The sequence below is a fragment of the Eumetopias jubatus genome, unplaced genomic scaffold, assembly GCF_037043125.1.
Source record: "Eumetopias jubatus isolate StellerSeaLion01/CBP00866 unplaced genomic scaffold, mEumJub1_p1.0 scaffold_9, whole genome shotgun sequence".
NCBI lineage: Eukaryota > Metazoa > Chordata > Mammalia > Carnivora > Otariidae > Eumetopias > Eumetopias jubatus.
The window spans coordinates 32,805,960-32,827,717 of NW_028274815.1; the positions used below are offsets into that span (position 1 = coordinate 32,805,960).

Below are 21,758 nucleotides of genomic sequence, written 5' to 3' on the forward strand. Positions count from 1 at the left end.
TGTGACCAATGAGGACTGATTAAAACCACCTCTAAGATGATCAGAACCCGGGGTGGGACGTAGTAGATGCTTGATAACTAATTGCTGAATAACTGATTAAATAACATTTAAAAATAGTAAAATCTTGCTAAGACCTATAAAAGAAATAGAAATATACTTCATACATTGCACACAAATACGATGTTATGGGCTGAGTTGTGTCCCTCCCCAAATTTCTGTGCTTGAAGTTCTAAACCCCAGTACTTTATAATGTGACTATCTTCGGAGACAGAGTCTTTAAAGAGGTGATTAAGGTACAATGAGGTCATTAGGGTGGGCCCTAATCCTATAATATGACCAGTGTCCTTACAAGAAGAGGACATTTGGACACAGTTATGGAGGGATGGCACTGTGAAGAGACAAGTAGAAAACCACCATTTACAAGCCAAGAGGAGAGGACTCAGAAGAAGCCAGCCCTGCCAGTAGCTTGATCTCAGACTTCTAGCCTCCATAACCGTGAGAAAATTTCAGTTGTTTCAGCCACCTAAGGTTCTGGTGCTTTGTGACGGCAGCCTGAGCAAACACATGAGCACTGCGAGATGTGCATATGGAGCTAAAATAGAATTCTGCAGTATCAACAATGACCTAAGACTAATAATCCAGCTACAGCAAAGATGTTTTCCTTATTTTAAACCACACTTGGTGTCTTTGAAGTGAGGATTTTTTTTTTTCCTTTTTAAAATATCTTGAGTGGGTTAGGCCTCTTTTACAAAATCTTGTTGAGCAAGTTGGAAACAATGCTTTCTCTCCTCTCAGTATGTTTCCTGGTAATAATCAGAAACAGGCCTGACCATCCCACAGATAATAGCTGTGGCAGCTCTGTGTGCAAACTCTGAGACATGTGAGGGTCTAAGAGAGAGGAACTCTTGCATATTATGCTTTTGTGTTACTTCTTGCTTTCCTCTTTCTCAGAAGAACTTCAAAAGTGTCTTGGAAGAATTAAAAATGTCACCAAAGGGCACCCCCATGAGGGCATCTGTGGGAAGGGTGAAGGGTGGATGGGGGCATGTTTGTGGGCTCATAATACCCCTGCCAACCTGAAGCAGAGTGAGTAAAGGCAACAGACGATAAGGCAGGTTTTTGTCAAGGTTTGGCAAGTGCCCTCTTCCAAAAAGAACTTAAAGGCACAGAGATACATATATATCACCATAAAATAAATAGAAATGAGTGATACAAATAAGACAAAGGAGCAATGAGGTTTGGGAGGCAAGATGGATCTAAGGGTGAGATCAGTAGCGAAAAGCATGACATGAAGTGCCCAACTTTTGCTCATGGTGGGCCACTGATTAGCTTTAGGGAGTTTGAGCAACTCCATCAGAGACAGAAGTTTCTATCAGGCATCGTGCACAATGACCCTGAGGTCCACAGACAAAGGCACAATCATTCATGACACCTAGGGCAGAGAAAATCATCCTTCTGGTTAAGTCCTCAGGTTAGCTTATTTCTTATAATCCTTTTCTATTCCGTGTGAACTGGTGGTGTTCTGCTAAAATTCATTTCGCCAAAAGCAACTTGACGGAGTTGGCAGGGGAGAGGTGCTAACAAAATCAACGTTTGGTATAAAATCAAAGGGAGCATGTATAGTATATACATGGCTTTCTTCTTCTTTTGGGGGGAGGGGTGGGATGGGGGTGTGTTCTTGCTCCATGCCTTATTTTGGAATAACAGAATCACAGGAATTTGACATATAAGGGTTTTCAGTAACCAAGTCCCCCATTTTTTTTTCCCTAGATGGAGAAACTAAGACTCAGAGAGGTTAGGTAATTTCAAGGTCGCACAGTGATTAGCAGTAGATCTGGGGATCAGAATACACATTTCCTGCATCTCAGCTCAATGCATTTGGACATCAAAGGATGCTTAAAAGTCTTAGTTTGAACTCAAGTTATCAGAGGTCATTAAAACTACATTACTCGTAAAAAGCCTTGCTTTTAGGCATTCAGCTCTGTGCAGACAGTTGAATGCAGGACAGAGTTGTTTTTCCTGTGATCGGGTCATTGTTCTATTATTATATTTTACCTGTTGATACTCCAGAGATCAATTTTTTTCTAACTGCCTTATTGTTCTATTACCAGCATTCCTTAGAAGGCCCTTGTTATATATAAACATTGTCTTTGTTGTGGTGCCAGTGAAAACATTCATGTAAATGTAGGATCATTTGCTCTTCACAGGTTTGAAAAAAAGCAGAGGAGTATTATTTTTTGACGAGTCCATTCCTTTATGAAAGAGTTATTTCCATCATGATCTTTGGAAAACTCAAAGTGATATGTTTGCCATAATAATCTGGAGCAGGAATTCAGAAGATAAGATTTTATCCTTTTTGGAAAAACAGAATCACTTTAGATTTTTAAAAAAACAGAATTAGACAAAGGGTAGGAAATATCAGATTATCGCAGATCGTGTCCTTTTAATTTGAAACATTTCTTTTTGAAATGCACATTTGGAAAAGGGTTCAGGCAATGTGCCCTTAGGCGATTTGAGTGCAGGCAGAATTCTGGCACTTAAAATGGCACTGAGGTCATCTTTATTTCCTCCCAATTGCTGCCTGCTCTGAATTTGGTTTTCTGCTAGTGTTTCTGATCCCTAGAGCTCTATTAAAAGATCAGGGGAAATCTGTTACTTCTGGTCTTCTCTTTTTATTCCCCAAATCTGTGTCTCTGTTACCTATGGAGGTGTTCAATATATCCCCAAAGCAATTTTCCGGCCAATAGATGCAACCTCCATTGTATGTGGGATAAACCAAAGTATGAAGAAGAGATGCAGAGGATTTGGAACAAACTGGACGTTCCAATACTTCATTGGGTGTGCATTTCTGTTTTCATTACCCATCTCCTGCAACAGCCTCATTCTGATCCCCTGCCCATCCCAAAGGAGCATCCTTAGGGATCCATTGTGGTGGAACAGAAACATCTATATCCTTGGAGCATCACTTAAGTACTAAAAATACTGTGTTTGGGAAATTTTTTTCAGTCCTGGTTTTAGTGTTCTGGAAGGACAATTAATTATACATATCTGTGTTGGTACAAAAAAGGAAAATTGGGGGTCTGTCCACTTTCTTTATGTCACCCAAATTGTCTCCTATATTCTGAATGATTGAAGTATGTGATCTCCTTACTCAGCTATTTTATGTCAATTCCAACATCCTGGATTTAATTTGTATCATTTAAAAGCTTTTATTCAGGGCTCCTGGGTGGCTTAGTTGGTTAAGCGTCTGCCTTAGGCTCAGGTCATGATCTCGGGGTCCTGGGATTGAGCCCCATGTCGGGCTCCCCGCTCAGTGGGGAGTTTGCTTTTCCCACTGTTTGTGCTCTGTCTCTCTCAAATAAATAAATAATAAAAAATTTTTTAAAAAGCTTTTATTCATTCATTGAAAAAACCCACAATGATTTGTTGAGGCCCTAGTATGTGCCATGCTCTGTACCTTAAAACATAATTTAGCCCATGAAAAATTCATTTAAAGTATTGTTTACAGGGAACATGATGAATACTAACGATAATGGTAGCTGAAAAGGAAAACAGACATTGGATGATGCTTGCAACTATATAAAAATGTGTCAAATCGGGTATAGAACAAGGGGAAATGAAGACTGTTTTGTATTAGGTGTGAGTGATTCTAGATCTTTTCCTTAAAAACAGAATTTTTATTTCGTTGTTTTAAGAACAAAAACCAAAAATAAATTCAAATATGCATACCATCCCAGCAAGATAATCCTGAATAATTCAAGTTATCAGAGTCTTCTCCCGTGTTCTTTACTCTCCAATACCTACTGTACAGTCTGGCGCATAAAGTTTGGGCCAACGTTTGTTGAACGAATTCAAGTTAATTCCAGTGCAAGAATTATAGATCCTTTACTAATTTGGAGTGACCCCCTCATCAGTTGACCTGATTTTCACAAAGTCCTGTCTGGCCTGTGCCTTGTAGCAGGCAACACTGTAACCAATCATTCTGTTCCCTTTGCTTTATTTGTAGGGATATTTTGCACCATTTCCCTCTGCACGTATGCTGCCAGTATCGCCTATGATTTGAACCGGCTCCCGAAGCTAATTTATAGCCTGCCTGATGATGTGGAACATGGCTACAGCTGGTCCATCTTTTGCGCCTGGTGCAGTTTAGGCTTTATTGTGGCAGCTGGAGGTCTCTGCATCGCTTATCCATTTATTAGCCGGACCAAGATTGCACATCTAAAGTCTGGCAGGGACTCCACGGTATGACTGTCCAGACTCAAGTTCACTGCTTGGTGGCCTGTCCACGGTGCGGACGGCTCCTGAGAGGAACAGAGTGGAATTCAAGTCGGGATCCCAAGCACAAAACGGTCTTTTACATTCCAACCTGTTGCTTGCCAGCCCTTTCTGGATGACTGATAGAAAAATCATGCAAGACCTCCATACCTTTCTATGGACAAGACTATTGGGAATTCAAGTGCTTTAATGACTATTTATGCTTTGACTGTGAGACATTGGGAGCAGTGCCATGGAACATTCCTAGGTTTAGGAAAAAGAGGAAATTGCAATGGAAAAAATTTGTATGATTGCCATTTATTTCAGAGAGTTTGTATATAACAATTACCTGAGATTCATTTCTATTTGCAAAAGGATTCATAACAAAGCGAGTATAATTTTGTCATCGTACCATGCTTGTTCAATTTTCAATGCGGTATCTTTGGAACTTGTCCTAAGGGTGTGTTGTGTCAGCACCAGATATCTGTGCATTATTTGTGGATGTTCCTTGTCAACAGGAAGATTTCCTCTTCTGTTGCCTTATTTATTTATTTATTTTCAACTAAAGTCTCTTCACTGTCTTCGTATTGGAATCCGAATCCTAAGGAAAACAGACCAACCGTGTAAGAGCTAATCCGTGACACTATGCAGTATTGTTCTATGTCTTACCTGTTGTGTAACCTCTGTCTCTTTCTGTTAACTGGATTTCTGCATTAAACGACTGCCCTCTTGTTAACTTGGGTGTGTCTTCTTTCAGGGGTGGCAATGGGTCTCCTTAGCCTTGTGGACAGAGGGAAACTCTACTGTTTCCGTAAGACTCCTGTTAAGCCTTACTAATTGCTTCATTTCAATTAGGTTGATGATTAACCTGCTGTTGACAAAAGATGTCATTTTCAAACTTCTTTAGAAAACTTACCTTGGTATTTTTTCTTCTCTTTCTTCCTTTACCGTCTGCTTGGTAGTAGGCTAGTGCTAAGGATACATGGTCTCTCCTTTGTCCCTGGATCTCCTGGGCCAGGGGGTTTCAATTTTGGCTGCACATTAAGAATCACCTGGTGAATTCCTCAACCACACCTAAACTGGGCCCCTCCTCAAGCCAGTGGACTCCGAATGTCTGCAGCTGGGCCCAGGCTTGAGCGTTTTTGAAACAACATCCCAGAAAGTTCTGCTGTGCAGCAGGGATTGAGAGCCACTGTTTGGGGCCTGAGCTGCAGTAGTCTCCTCAGCTGTTAACATTTATTTAGCACTTCATGTGTGCCAGTAACTGGGCTATGGTTTTTTTCCAGGTATGATTTCCTTTAACCTTCTCACAGGCTCGATGAGACATGTACAATGATTCCATTTTTTATGGTAAGGAAGCTGAGGATCAGGCTCAGAACGTTTGCTTCATTTTCTCTCAGTCCTTTTTCCTATGTTGGGGTATAGGACAAAAGTTAAAATCCTTCCATTGTGTTTCCTTATCTTTAGATAGAAGGGTTGGCACCAGCTAACTTCCAAGTTTCTCCTTTTAACTCCAACATTATCCTGTTCCCTACACACGTGGTGTGCTGAAGATGCTCTGTAGAATAAGGGGAGATGCCACATCCAGAAGTAAGACTTTGTTTCAGATTTTAATTTCGTGAAAGATCCATTTCTCCTTTATTATAATCTTTTTTTTAAAGATTCCATTTATTCACTTGACAGAGAGAGACACACAGCGAGAGAGGGAACACAAGCAGGGGCAGTGGGAGAGGGAGAAGCAGGCTTCCGGCCGAGCAGGGAGCCCGATGCGGGGCTCGATCCCAGGACCCTGGGATCATGACCTGAGCCGAAGGCAGACGCTTAACGACAGAGCCACCCAGGCGCCCCTCTCCTTTATTATAAAAAACTGACTTGGTACTTGTGAAAGGATAACCCACCCCTTCCCGCGCCCCTCTCCCACACATAAAGCCTGACTTGAAAATGACAGTGTCCGCATATTGTCACGTGAGACTTTTCAGAGCAGTTCAGTGATTCCGTTGATCACACAAGCTCCCAAGAGCTGTGGAGAGATTCCCCGGCAATCTCTTAGGCTTGTTTAATAAACCCATCCCTCTGGATGAGATCAGAGACATATAGAAAGGGGAATTATTTTCATTTATTACTTACGTGGGAAATTCTCAAAGCAGGAGAGCTGTTTCTTTGAAGTCTTCTTTAAAGATCCCTGTAGAGGATGTCAAGACTCTTCAACATTTATATTCCAACCACCAAAGCAGTGTCTGAGTGAGTGACTTTTGAAGTTTCTGAGAAGCTTCCTAGGGATTTGAGGTGAGAATGGAAGAAAGCCTCAGAGTGACAGAAGGTTGAAGGGTTCACACACCAGAAAGATGCCCAGAAGCCAGGGGAGTTCAGTTACATTCAAATGAATGCTGGCAAAAACAGAGCTTTCCTGCCTTCCAGCCAAAGTGGGCTCAGAGCAAGGAGTGATATGCCCCACCTTCCTTGCTTTCTATTTACTGTCATGGAAGTGTGAGCAAACGTTGCCAAAGTCAGGCATTGGGTCCCCAGTCCTTGGGTTTCTCTAAGGGGTGTTTTCTTCATTGGCTTATGAATGAAGGATGATGGAAATGGCCACTCAGTACAGCATGGAGCAGAATAATTTATTGAGACGATCTGTTTGTTCTTCTTAAGTTCTCTCTGTCCCACTTCTACCTGCATGCCGTGCCCAGACTGTATTTCTTTGCCTTGGGGATTTTTCTGCAGGGCAGAAAGCAGAGGTGGTTGAGCTCATTGAAGTGAGGACTGCGGTGGATCCAGAAAGGAGGACAGGCTGAGGACTGAAGTTGTGGGCTAACAGTGCTCAAAGGGCATCCGAGAGACCGAAAGAGAAAATTACGGCAACCACGTGATTAGCTGGGCAGCACACTCCCTAAAGGTATCAGGACCACAGAGAGGACAGCTGTGTGGGGCGTCCAGGGAAACGGAGGCCCTTGAAACAATGGGCTTCTCAGTGTTAGCCAGTCTGAACCTTGGTCAGTGATATTGGCACATCGGTGTGTCAATGTTCCCAATAACGAATGGGGGCCAATTTCCCCCCACTCCTGCAGGATAAGGCTAGGAAGTGGATTTACCGAACACTTGGGATTGTAGACTAAGGGTCATGTCTATCTGCCACATATAGACAACATGTACCAAAAAGAGAGCTTTATCCAAAACCTTAATGAGATCATCATAAGCCCCACAGGCCCCACCTTTTAATAATGTCATCCTTGGTTTGTTTGTAATGTTAGAACTATTTCAGGCCACTCTGAGGGAACCCCAACCCCTCTTTCATTGGAGTACTATGGACCCTTGATAGTCAAGAGTCCATGATGTAGGAAACTTACACAGAATGTAATTTCTCCATAAAAGTCACTATACCTTTCAACAAATATTTATTGAGTGCCTACTAGGGGCCAAGCACTATTCTAGGCCCTTAGGAAACATCTGTGAAGGAGAACAAAGTTTCGGGAAACAAAACACAAACAAGACACAATGTATACCCAGGTAGTAAGATGCAGTAAAGTACAAGTAAAATTCTAGTAAAATACAGTAAAGTACAAGTAAAAATTAAAGTTACCCTTTCAAGCCCCAAATGATTTCATAAGCCCAGGATTAAAGTAATTCAATACAGTTATTAAAATAAGTTTCTTTTGAATTATACTTTTCATTGGCTGTACATTTCACTTCATATCATTCTTATTTGAATCTATCCTCAGTTACATAAAAAGTACATTTAACTTGGGGGGGTGTGGCCTCGCAAAGATTTCCCATTTGAACTTTAAACTGAGAACAACAAAGGTGGACTGCACAGGTAGACCTCAATTACCTGAGCTAAGGAACCCAGGTTCTTGGACTTTTAAGGTTACGTGAGCTAAAGATGAAGAGGACCCTAGGATCCTAGAGACTCGGAAGGCTACAAGGTCAGGATGAACCACCCAGTGAAGGTCGGTGCATCTGGGATGCTAACGCGTCCATCTTTGCTCAGGCTGCTTCCCCTGCTGGGGAACTCCCACTCCCACTCTGCCTGGCTCAGGCTGACTTTTCCTTGGGTCTCGGCTTCCATACAACACCCCTGAAGCCTGCCCCTTGCCGGTTACACTCTGCGTGGTAATCACTTGTTCACCCCTACCTGGGTATAAACTGTGTCCTGTGTGTGTTTTGTCTCCAGCGCTCAGCCTAGGAACACAGTAGGTGCTCATAAATCTTTGAGGAATAAATGCATGAGTTCAGATCACAAAGATAAACTTTCATCTTCCCCAGACAGAAGTGACTCCCTTAGCACCAATTGTAGGGAGCCCATCAAAAAATATACGGTAGTATAATAGGCTAAAAGGAATGAGAATATAGCTTGGCAAGCAAGTAAGCCTCATTAGAATTAGAATAATTAAAGGGACTATTAACCCGAACTAGCCCAGACATAACTTGAAATGTGTTATGAACTAAGTACTATGGAACATTTATTTAATGGCTCAAACAGTATTAAGTTAGTAACCTCAATATGGTTCTACACCTCCATTTAAAGCTTTCCCATTTATGTGTGGGTATGTTTTAAATCTCTAATTGGAATTCTGAAAGGAATGCTTCAAACATGACTTCCTTTGCATGCAAATAGCTATACTGACCAGGAGCCCTTTTTAAATTGTATTATTTGAGTTTCTCCAGGACCCTGTCCTTAGATTGGAAGGAGAGGAATTTGTCCTTGCTGCAGAACAACCACAAATGCTTACAGATGCTCAGGGTAACCCATCACACTGGGAACTTGGCTATCAATATATTCCCTGCCCATATACAACCTATATTTTGCCAACCTTCAAAGCAAGATTTCTACTTATTCTAAAACCTATTAGCATATATCTTCTTGTAGCTTCCATAAAAGGAAAGCAAATTTGTTGGCTATAAGATGCTTTTCTGGTCTTATTTCCTATTTTTCCTCCCCACCAGCATATATGGTAAAATACTGCCTGCTCTTCTGCTGTCTCAGGCTGTGCTTCGGCCTCTCCACAGACAGGAACTGAGAGAAGACGCCGGGCCTGGAAAGGCAAGAACAAGGGGGCCGTGGAGCTGGTGAGATCGTAGAGATAGGGCAGAGCTGTGTCGGCCGCCCGAAGGAGGCTGGGTTTTACTCCGGCTGTGGAAAGCATTGAGAGTGTTTAAGGAAGCACAGTGATGTGATCTGATTGTTGTTTTAAAATGTCAGTGTTGCTGCTGGATGGAGGATGGATTGGAAGAAGCCAGTGGAGGTGGAAAAGCCAGTTGAGGAGAAGAGTGTGGCAGGAGTCCAGGAGACACAATGGTGGCCTGGACCAAGAAGGCGGCCATGAAGATGGAGACGAGAGGGTGGATATATTTCAGAGATGGAGCTGACAAGACCTGCTGGTAAAGGGGATGGAGGGGGGAAGAAAGGGACATTATCAAGGAAGACAACTAAGCAGTTTTTACAGTTAGCTTATTTACTAAGGAAATTATGATTCTTAAATCAAAAGAGGATAAGGGGAACGCCCAGATGGCTCAGTTGGTTGAGTGTCTGCCTTCGGCTCAGGTCATGGTCCCAGGGTCCTGGGATCGAGCCCCGCATTGGGGCCTCCCTGCTCAGCAGGAAACCTGCTTCTCCCTCTCCCACTCCCCCTGTTTGTGCCTTCTCTCTCTCTCTCAAATAAATAAATAAAATCTTTAAAAAGAAAACCCAACCAAAACAAAAGGGGGTAAGGATTTGAAAGGGGGGAGAGATACTAAGTGTCATGGTAAACCCAGTGTCACATAGGATGGTGGTTATCCTTAACTGAGTAGAGCCCAGGCCTGAAAAGCTATAGGTAAGAATATGGTCCCCAATGCACCTCCTCCCTGATCCAACTGCCAGCTTCAACCTCTTTAATTTCTAGTTGTACTCCAGAAGCTGTCTATGCCAGTTGCACTATTCAGTCTGAGTGTGGATTTTATCAGTTAGTGATGACGCGAAGTGTTTGGTTCAGCCACAAGGGGAATGCATGTAGTGACTGTGGGTTAGTGGAAAAGACAGATGTCACCCACTGGCCTCCTCAGTTCACATCATACCTGATAGACTAATGGCCATGCTTCCTATCATGTCTTAAGGCCGGCATTGCCAACATTCACAAGATGCACAGACCACTGCCCCGTGATCTGCTCATTTTGGATGACCAAGACTTTGATGATGCCACTGCCTTGAGGGTGGGTTGTGAGGATGGATGAACTGTAGCCTTAGGCTCTTAGGACATGTCCTCAATCTACACAGGACCTTACAGGTAAATTCCCTCAATATTGGCATAGATGTGGAGTGACATTCTCTGGGAATTCTGGAAAGGACATGGAAGACTTGCTAGAACAGGTTCATGGAGGACCCACTAGATCTGGACAAGAAGGGTCTGGGACTCCTTTGACTACCTTCCCAGAACACAACAGGTACCTCACAATCACAGCCAGATGTCAAGATCAGGGTGTTTAGTTCTTGAGTCATCCGACACCTTTTATTTTTAGCCTCATGGCTTTGCCTGTCAGTCAAGTTGGCTGTGATGAGCACATAAATCCTTTAGAAACTTGCCTGCACTGAACTTTGCTCAGCAGTGGCTTTGGTGGGCTTCAGACTCATGCCCCACATGGCAAACACACCCCATCTCATCATACCGGTTGACACTGGTAAGCATAAGAGCACAAAAAGAACCCAGAAAACTGCAGAGATCATTGAGGTTTGCTCATTTCTCCCAAAGCTTGTATTACTTCTGGACTCTCTTGGTGCTCAAAAAACCACCTCTCTCTTTCAAGCACTTGATTCCAAAAGGATGGTGCTGGAGTCCCATTCCTGTCAGTTCCGAGGGTTCCTACATCCTTGTAAATGTTAGCTATAAATAAGAAGTGGAAAAGAAAGCTCTGACTCTCAGAATCCTCTCCAGTCCTGTCTCTTGGGCATTGATGAGATGCTACATGTAGGACTGACAGCATTTCCTCAGTGCCGGGCCATGCTCTTCATGAACTCTGTCTCGTTGTCATTGCCTCTACTTTATGGATGAAGAAACTAAGGCTCATAGAGATTAAATAACCTTCCCCTAAGATACTAAGTGGCAGAGCCAAGGTTTGGATTCTGGCCTCCTCACTCCAAAGTCGTGATTCTTTCTACTTTCCCACACAGCATCCACATCCTACCGGAGACCCGGCACAAACACCAGTCCTGCCTCTCTAACCATATTTGAGCTCCCCCCACCCCCAGGTTATATACATCTAGATAGATTAACATTGCCCCATGGTTTTCGTGGTTCCCCTTGGAAGTTATTGCTCTGCAGTTTTTTAAGTTAATTTATTTTTTTAGAAATCTCTACATCTAACACGGGGCTTGAACTCACAACCCTGAGATCAAGAGTCACATGCTTTTCCAACTGAGCCAGCCAGGCGCCCCTGCTCTGCGCTTTTTAATCAAGGAGCTGCATTTCTAAACCCGAGCACATACTGCCCTTTGTAATTCTGTAAAGAATGCCAGACCTATTTTTATAAGCACAGAACCTCTCCTTACTGATTGACCTTCAGGAGCTCCTGTCCTCTGCAGGAGCCTAAAGGTATGACAGCAATTTTAATTACCTTCCTGGCACTGCCCCCACAGAACATTCTGAGAAATTCCCATGTCACCAGGGCTGCTCAAAGATTAATATTTAAGTGGGTAGATCCTCCTTACTTTGTCCTGTGAAAGCATCCCCGGTGGCTTTTTAAAAATTACTCAGTGAAAGCAAAAGCAATTACTCCAAAAAGAAGGCTAGATAGTCTTGTGGTTAGAGACAGGCTAGGAACTCCGAGACTCGTTTAGTCCTTGTTTCGTGACGATGTAGCTGTGTGCTCCTGAAAGTCAATCATCTCTCCTGGGCCTCCGGAGACATGCGGGAGCTGATGGGTTTTCCTGTAGGCCATGCTGCATGTGTAACAAGCCCATGAAATAGTTTGAACACCTCCACAGACTTTTATATTCGTTTCCAAGTTGAACGTGAACTCATCTTTTGTAATGTGAACTGATTTTAAAAGCACAGGACACAAACAATGAAATGAAGCTATCTGACACCGAGTCAATATAAGGATATCTTCCCAGCTTCTTAGTGTGCATCAAGGAGGGCACGTCATGTTCCGTTTCTCTTTGAGAGGTTGGTCCCTGTGCAGTGACTTCACAACAAAATGTCAAGACAGCCTTGGGAGGTATGTGGAGGCTCTGGCTCTTATCCCCGTCGACAGTAGAGGAAACCTAGCATCTCTCGGCCAGTCTCTGGCAAGGTGTTCTAAGTCCCCAGCAAGCGAGCTCTGTAGGTTTTGAGGTCCACATATCTGTATAAGTATCTGTATTCCTGCAAACACGTCGATGAGGCACTAGCCTCTCTGCTTTAAACGCCTCTGTGGTGATACAGTAAATCGCTATCATGCCAACATGTTTCTCAAATAAAATGGACTTGGGAATTGAAACTAAACCAACTGTGAAAGGTAATCTGGGGGAGATAACACGAGTGATTAATGCAGTATTGAGTCAAAGGATGAGCCAGGTTCTTAAACAAAGGGTTTTCCAAATAAAGTAACAATTTAAAGAGTGTTCACAGGAGTAGAGAATGGTTTTCAAGAGAATGGGAGCAAAGTGAGGGAAGAATGCGGGAGGTGGAGTGAGGTGGGTTGAAGGGCAGAGCCACGAGAACCACGTGGAACCACGCCAAGCAGACATGTGGATGCCCTCTTCTCTCAGGCTTGTCAAAAATACCAGTTACTGCAGGGAGCCAGATGAGTGAAGAATGCAATGGGTTAAGATGGAAGTTAGTGTAATTTCATTATTTTTAAAGCAGTCAGCCTGTGGGTCTGTGATACGCCTACATAATCAAGAAGGGTGTCACAGAAAATGTCAAGCTTTTACCTAGGAACGACTGAGCAGCTGGTTCTGTGTTGCATGATTCCATACATCCCGATGTCACAAAGAAAAAAAGGAAAAAAAAATCTTCCTTCAGGGAATAACAGTCAACATTTTTTCTTTTTTTCTTTGTGACATTGGAATGTGTGGATTTGGTTGAAGCAAAGGGGAGCGCTCGGGTCTAGCATCCGGGAACTTTATGGCTTTGTTCACTTGGTTGGCAGATGACCAAGAAAAGTAACCTGTGTGTGGTTATTTGCTTGTAAGATCTATATTGAGTGACTAGTGTGTGCCAGTGACTGACTTCGGTGCGGGGGATCATCAGTGAGCAAATCAACAAAGCCACTCCCTTCAGGAGCTGGAGAGACAGACAACAAGCAAACATGTCTCTTGTGCTGGAGGAAGGTGCTATGAAGAGAAATCGAGCTGGTGAGAAGAATGTAGGGTGAGGTGGTGGGTCACTGAGCTAGGGAGGTCAGGGTTGGCCTCACTGATAAGGGGACATTGGAGTGGAGATCCTGAACAATGCAGGTGTGGGAGGAAGTGTCCCCGGAGAGAGGACGGAAGTGTAAAGGCCTGAAATGGGACGAGGCTTTGCATATTGCAGGGTCAGCAAAGGAGGCAGAACGCAAGAGAGTGTTAGAAATGAGGTTAGAAGGCAGATCGGGACGCCAGGTCAAATGAAACGTCATTGGAGGCTTTTGAGCAGGAGAGTGGTATAATCTGACTTACACAAAAATAAAAACAAAAAACTTCTGGCTCAGTGAATTAATTTTCCTTGGTTTCCATGTCAATATCAAGAGGCCGGTACTGGGCATTTGGGGCATACAGGCAGAACACATGGTTAATATGCCCACTCTTCCGAGATGAACTCAATCTCTCAGACTGTGGAGGTGTTCAGGTGTGCAGGGCAGAGTCACAAAAGGGCGTCGGAAGTGTAACCACGAAGTGGTAGAAATAACGAGTAAGAGAGAGGGGGATGGCAGGGAGGGGGGCCTGGAGTAATTGCTCTCCTTTGTTACATCCCCGAGAAAGTAGTTACTTGCTGAAGGAACTTGATGAAAACTGACAATATTAAATGATTATGGCATTCAGATGGCAAAATTATGCTTCAAATCTCCTGATTCTCTTGAACATAATAAATTCATGGAATTTAACTGAAAGACAAAGAAAGCTGAGCTCTTGTACCTAGGCATGTTTTCAGTTGTTTCTTTAAACTCCTAACAAATCCATTGCTTGTCACTCAAACATTTTCCTGGACTTCCTTCATCTTTCTGGGTCGAGTTTTTCAAGGAGAGGTTTCATCCCTCCATTTCCAGCGGTCAGGGATAATCCTCTCTCTCCTATACTCAGACTTCTGGCTGGCGTCCCCCCCTGCACCCCCCCCCCCCCACGCCCCAGCCTCTCTTTCCTGAGAGCTGTCAAGGCAGCATTTCAGGCAAGGCCAGTCTACCAAGGAGCATCCCCGGAGCCTGACACAAAGTACTCAGTCAATGCTTGATAGCTCAGTGAATGAAGGAGCAAATGAGAGAGTGAAAGAATAGGAAAATAGAAAAAGCTACACTACATACACTATAGGATATAGCGTTGGTATAACATGCATAAACAGACTCACTTGAGATTTCTTAATGACCAGGATTTCTCTGTGAAGACTTCCCATCTCACCTAATTTTAGTCCAAAGGCTTTCCTGCATAACTCTTTGAACAATCATATTTACCTTATATCCAAGTGAGTGGTTCCTCTTGAAAATTTATATATATTTTTAAAGATTTTATTTATTTATTTGTCAGAGAGAGAACACGCACAAGCAGGGGGAGTGGCAGGCAGAGGGAGAAGCAGGCTCCCCGATGAGCAGGGAACTCAATGCAGGACTCGATTGCAGGACCCTGGGATCATGCCCTGAGCTAAAGGCAGACGCTTAACTGACTGAGCCACCCAGGTGTCCCGAAAGTTAATATATTTTAAATCCCCGATGAGACTTAGCTTTCTAGGTCATAGAGGAAGTAGGTAATCCCCTGACAGCTGTCTGTCTCTTGCATGGCTTTCTGAATGTCCCTTTGATTCACTGCCCTCAGAATCACAAGCATTTATTTGTTCCTCTCTAGCAGGAGCCAGTGCAAATTAGTTCAAGAAATAGTAATCGTTCTTACGTGCCACGCCCTGTACCAAAGGGGGGAACATACTATAAAATACTCCAACTAGAAGATAACCTCAAAGTTTGGAAAATCCTCAAAAAGCTTTATTGCCTTATGCAGTTGATATTAAAGATGCTTTAGCAGAACCCGAAACCATGATTTAATTCTTGTGAAATACACTAAGATAATTAGAACCACTGCATCTGATGATCTCTGTCGTTGTCATTCAAGTCACTGAAGAAACACATTTTTCTATCTGTCATTTGCTGCATCTTGGTGACACACCCAAAGATGTCCACCCCCACATGTGATTTTTTTTCTCTGAAAGATGAAAGCAAGGCTTCAGCACAGAGTAAAAAAGACCGTATTGTTCAAAATCATTGAGGCCAAAACATTAAAATTGAGACCTGGAAAATATGGCGAAAGGGAAAATGCAAACCACACGGAAACCCTCCAGTGAGATTGACACAGACAGTACCCGCACAACACGAGTGTGCTTAGAAACTTAGGTGTGCGGGTTCCCAGATGCGATCAGCAGTCCACTTCAGGTCGCTTAGAAGAAAAGGAGTTCATTTTAAAATACAGTAAGGTGCTCAAGAGGGCCAGAAAATTTGTCTGGTTGGCCATATAACCGGGAACACCATGCAAACCCTATGACGGGATTGTTGCCACAATGACCCCTGGCAGCCTCTGCTGGACACCCACACCTCAGCTTGCACCACTGACGGTGGACCCTGAATGCTGCCCTCTGTCCCTGCTGACCCTTGAGACCCGACGCTTATTCTGCCACCCTTCCAGAAGGTAGGTTCCATTTTGGTTGCCTGCTTAATTAGAGGTGCTACGGTAACGAGTACCCTTCCCACTCTCACCCATTGGTCTCTTTATTCTGATTTTGGGAGAAAGAGCGCCATCTGTTGGTCACTGGATCACAGTGCACACAGCGTCCTGCAGGGAGGCATCTCGGCCTCTCCGGGAATTGGCACTGCTAGCCCAAGGCCTTCTGTTCAGGGGATGGCGTACGTGGTGAGAAAGCCCATGAGCATAGGCCTATGGTCTCACTTCCGTCACTGTAACTGAGCTCTGCTGGGAAGCACTGTTGCATGAAATAAACAACCACAGATAAGGTAGTTTGGTAAGTCCATGAAAGGTGCTGCTGGCCTGGAGGATCCAAATCTAGAATGAGTAGTTATTCCAGAGAAGCCCAGTCATCGCCCTCTCCACAAGGGAAGGGGTCCCCACTATAATTTCCCTTCCGAATGTGTATCATAAGTCTCAGGGGTGGTCACTGCTGCTGAAAGTTAATCAGCGGTGGTAGCGGCACTCGGTGACACGTCCTTCATTGGGCCAGTACATTATCTCCCTTCCTGAAACCACAGCCACCTTGTGCATGAGGCCCTGAGCAAGGGTGGCTAGGGAAAAGGGAAGGCACAGGGCGGGCAAACTTCCACCTGCGTACTTAGAACCTTAGAACAAGAGTTACTACTCTTGACCATTCTGGTGGGACACAAGTACTCCCCCATACTGGGCCCTGTCCTGAGATGTCCACCCCAATCCTCTTTTCCCTGACCTTTCATGTCACCGGCCAGCCTCTCAGACTGGTAGCCTGCCATGACAGGGTGAGCATCTACCTCTCAGGCTGTCTCTCCTTCCAGGCGAAGTGGACCATGTGGACTACTCCAAGTTCTGCTCCCTGGGAAATTTCCTTTCCTCATTGTCCCTTGGCCCCAGTGGGGCTGAAAAGCCCCAGCAGTTAAACTCCAGCAGGTGCCAGCCAAACTTGCAGAACCATCTGTAAGCCAGATTGGACTTTTTTCCTCTTTGGTGAGCTGCTCATCAGGAAATCCCCCGTGGGGCCATGGTCTCGGGGGAGGGTAGGAGTGTGGCGGGCAGGAGGCACTTTGCAGGATAAGGTGCTGACTGCTCTTGTAGCTCATGAGGGCCATCAGCTGTGGAGCTCAGTGCTGATATACACGGCTTCCACCTGATTAGAATGTGCTGTTGGCCTGGGCTCATTGACGGATAAAATCACTCTCAGTTCCAGATGGGCAGTTAGGTCACACAGTCACCTGGTGTCCTGTGGTCAAGCCCTCAGCTGCCAGCCAAGAGTTCTTTCTAAAAGGAGAATAATTACTTGTACAGGAGAGCTTGGCTTTGCTCCAAAAGCGAAGAGGCTACAGCTATACTTCCCCTGTTAGGACTTGCTGCAGGCTCCACACAGCATCCAGATTGCTCACAGACATTCTGAGCCACCATGAGATCCCCTGAGTCATAAGGGCAAAAAAGCAGAGCTGCTCACAGTGGGCCTGGACCAGATGGAGAGTCCCTCCTTGCATAAGCCTCCATTAAAAGTAAATGAGTCAGAGCAACAAACCCAAAGGTGACATAGATTGCCTTCTGATGCCAAGGAATTCCATCAAGCATCTGTGCCTTTTTCTTAATAGCACTAATGGTTGCAGTTCCTACAAAGGAATTATTGCTTTTGTTTGGCCATTTTGGTAGGATGCGTGTGGGGCCAGCCTGGGGAAGATGGGATCTTGGTCCTCCAATAACAGACACCCTTACTCCATGGTTTGGAAGCCATTGTGGAGATTCTGCATTTGCTGAGGGTATCATTCCAGGCATAGAGTCAGGATCTGGGGAAATTACCACATAATTTGTCACTGAGAAAACTGAAGCAGTCAGAAGAGAACTTGCACAGTCTACCACCACCACATCCGCCCACCCTCCAGCATCTGTTCCCACTTACAGTCTGTTCTACAGTGCGTGTTTCTGTAATAGGCATTCACTCAAATATTATTGCTAGGTTGGGGATGATGTCACTCTAATGTGGAAATTGGGTCGGTTCATAAGTAACTTTTTCCCCCAGCACATTAATATTTTGTGCCACCAGATAAGAGCAGCTGAATGTGAAGACACTAATGGAATGAGCTCAATGAGTAATCTGCAGAAAGAATAAGGTAGTTTGCATGAGGCCTTCTTCACTGCATCTTCTTATTGATTCCTTTGGGCCACAGGTTCTGTCTTGGAAGTCCTGATTGTGTACATAGCAGCCAAATTCTCTCAAGCTGCCTTTGCCCTTTTCTTGGAAAGGTGAAATCCTTTATTTACTGATATATAGTTGACCCTTGAACAACCCGGGTTTGAACTGTGGGGGTCCACTTTCACGTTTTTTTTTTTTTTTTAAGATTTATTTATGTACCGTGCACACATGGGGTGGGAAGGGCAGGGGCAGAGGGAGAGGGAGAGAATCTCAAGCCGACTCTGCGTTCAGGGTGGAGCCCGATTCCGGGCTCCATCCCACGACCCTGAGATCATGACCTGAGCCGAAACCAAAGAGGCTGTCAGGCTGTCAGGAGTTAAGTTGCTGGGGACTCTGAAGTTATATGTGGGTTTTCGACTGTGTGGGGGTTAGGGCCCCTTCACCCCTGGGTTGTTCAAAGGTTTGACTGTATTTATTGATTAGGAATGTTAACCAGTTCTTTACAAACTATGTTAATTGGTGTTTTGTTAGTAGGCAATTTCTAAAGCTGGATAAGTTTGGGATGGTCTGGCCGGTATTTCTTCCGTAAATTCTGCTATTTTTAGTGCATGAATTTGAGAATGAAACATTTTCAGAAGCACATTTATCATGTTATTGCAGAAATGCCTGTATGCTGCCTTCCCACTCGTAACCATGGAGAAATTATTCATGCTCTGATCGAACGCTAATTCCCCCACGTGTGGAATGTATTCCAGCCCCCTTTTCAAGGACACTGCTCCAGCAATTATCCTTGTCCTACCTCATGAGTTTTTCGCCTTTCCCGGAACATTCTCTTCAATATGAAAAACATGCTGTTACTTCTCCCACCTTAAAAAAAATATATCATTCTCTTGATTCCATATCCCTTACCAACCTACTAACTCCATTCTTTGCTCTCTTTTCATCACGAGTCGTTTGTATTCATTACCTCCAGTTTTTCCCGTATTTTCTCTTAATTCCAATCCAGTGTGACTTTGCTCCTTCCCCACGCCACCAAAACTCTCATGGTCAAGGTCACTAATGACCTCATTGCTAAATCCAAGGGTCAATGTCTAGTCCATAGCCTCTACTCATTTGCCTTCCAGGCAACCACTCGCTTTTCTCCTGCTCCCTTGCAGATTCCTTCCCTTCTCCTGACTTCTTAGTGTGGAGGAACCTGGGCCTCAGCCCTGTTCCTCTTCCCTCTTCTCCTCCATTTAGTCCTTTGGTGATCCCATCCAGTTTCATGGCACCAGTATGCTGAAAAATCCCCAAATTTGTATCTCCAGGGCAGAACTTTGTCTTAAACTTCAGACTCATGTATTCAATTGCCTACTCAACACCCCCACTGGGATGTTTAATGCACATCTCAAAGTCAGCAAGTCTAAAAATGAGCTTCTGCCATCTCACACCCAACCCACCCCCTCCGCAGCCTTTTTCCCCCATCAATTGATGGAAGCACCCTACTCAGGGGAATTGGCCAAGTATCTTAGAGTCACTCCTGCCTCCTCTCCACCTATCACACCACTTATCAAACACAGCTGCAGATACTGCTGGTTTAAGAAATGAAATATATTTCAGAATCCAGCTGCCTCTTACCACCTCTGCTGCTACCACCCTGGGGCAGGCTACCATTTTCTCTTGCCTGGATTATTGCAAAAAGCTCCCAACTGGTCTACTTCCATCTTTGCCTCCCCACACTACAGTCATCACAGTGGTTCTATAAAATGTATGTTAGATTTCTACTTGTTCAAACCTGTCTGGTAGTTTTAAGTCAAAGAGAGTCCTCCTAGCGATCTTCAAGGCCCTGTTTGGTCTAACCTGCCACTGCCACCTGCCACTGACTTGCTCTTCAAGCTCTCCTCCCCCCTCACTCACTCTGCTCCAGCCCGATTTCCTCTCTGCTGATCCTCAGATACATCAGGCATGCTCTTGCCTTACAGCCTTTGCAACTGGCTATTCCATGTGCCTGGAACACTGTTCCATGTCCTTTAAATATTTGCTCCAATCTCCCATTCTTAATGAGGCTTGACCTATTAATGCTTTTATAAAAAGAGCAAACTTTATTTTCCATCATGTTGGAGGATACTGGCTGGATTCACATTGTTATTATTCCCATTAATGTTTTATATAACTTGGGACATATAAAAGGTATTGCAAATAAAAATTATTTTTATTCCAATGGAGAAGAAAATTACATGTTTAAAAAATCAAGTTTAATATCAAAAGAAGTAACACATAAAAGTTTCTACATTTAGAAAAAAATCTGACCGTGAAAACATCACCAACCTTGTGATGACTGCAATATACTTTATGTGAACCCCTGAAAACCTCTGTTCCAAGTTGCGGCTTCTGCTCAGAAATAGTGCAGGCAGGGCAGAACTTTTCATCCTTCCGACAGAATACGAAGTTTAAGGGCCCTTTGGTATAAATGTTCATTCACTGGTCTTGGTTGGCAACTTTTAGCTCTTAAGGGTATAAAGCTGAACTCTACTCAGAACCTGCGTCCAGCCGCCACACCTCCTGTCCTCAGGGGAGTCTGTTTCCTTGGGACTCTGGGGCCCTATCAGGGTCCCAAGACAATCACCTTCCCTGCTGTGCAGCTGCCCTGGGACGACTTGATCCTGGCTTACAGCCACAAGCCTGCTAGAGTCCCAAAGAGTGCGACTTCCTGTATTTGTATATGAACGCATCTGTCCTTCCAAGGCTAACTTGGTAGCATTCCATCAGCACTAAAGAGCCAAACGGTGGCATTTTGTCTAAGCCCCCCTGGCTAATGGCTTCGGATGAAGATGACACTGTGTCTGATAGGTCAGTCTTCTCTCCAGGATTCAAGCACTTCTCGATTCCAGGTTCATCTGTGTGGCTGCCCTTGGAATTCAAAGGGATACCGCTCTGTTCACAATCTTGGAGGCGTTTGTGGTGATCTTCGCTGAGCAACAACACAATGGTTCCACCAACGTGGAGCACTCTTGACAAAAAAATGGTAATTAGCATGAGTATTTCTTTCTTTTTAGACAACAAACAATCCCACTTTATTTTAAATATTTGGTGTTTTTAATTTGAAATTTAATTTTATCTATTTAAACACAAGGATTTTGATAATTAGGTAGTATCTTCCATAATGCATATTCATTATAGTAATTACAGAATCACTAGCACAAATCTGCTTTAATTATCTATTTTTACTCTACTTAAAAGGCAAGCCTCAAAGTAATTCATAGTCACATTCTAATAAGTACAAAGGAAAAGGCAAATGAAAGAATCCTAACGAATCAGCATATATTAGAGGTAGTAGGCTGTTGGCAGAAGAAAATCACCAGAAAGAGTGAGGACATGCACAAGGGAAGGACAACAGGGAAGACCCTGAGATGCAATCACTTGCGCAAATTCTGCAGAGCACGTCTATGTGGAGAAAGTGACCAACACCACAGTACCGGGAGTTGCTAAAGAGATTACTGACAGTGGGAGAGAGGCCAGCAAAGAGTTAAG

At 44.1% G+C, this 21,758-nt stretch overlaps 2 protein-coding genes across 6 annotated transcripts in view; one reads left to right on the top strand and one right to left on the bottom strand.

Moving 5' to 3' along the window:
* TMEM178A (transmembrane protein 178A) overlaps positions 1–4,248 on the top strand; it is a 46,446-nt gene extending 42,198 nt beyond the window's left edge. For both annotated transcript variants that reach the window (XM_088026179.1, XM_028117291.2), the window contains one exon: positions 4,007–4,248. In XM_088026179.1, coding sequence (XP_087882305.1) covers positions 4,007–4,248 — 242 coding nt within the window. The remainder of the gene's footprint in view (positions 1–4,006) is intronic.
* A 16,172-nt stretch (positions 4,249–20,420) lies between these two features.
* THUMPD2 (THUMP domain 2 tRNA and snRNA guanosine methyltransferase) overlaps positions 20,421–21,758 on the bottom strand; it is a 38,294-nt gene continuing 36,956 nt past the window's right edge. For 3 of the 4 annotated variants that reach the window (XM_028117272.1, XM_028117271.1, XM_088026402.1), the window contains one exon: positions 20,421–21,237. In XM_028117272.1, coding sequence (XP_027973073.1) covers positions 20,913–21,237 — 325 coding nt within the window. In that variant the 3' untranslated portion in view covers positions 20,421–20,912. The remainder of the gene's footprint in view (positions 21,238–21,758) is intronic. The other variant, XM_028117275.1, reaches the window with a different exon arrangement.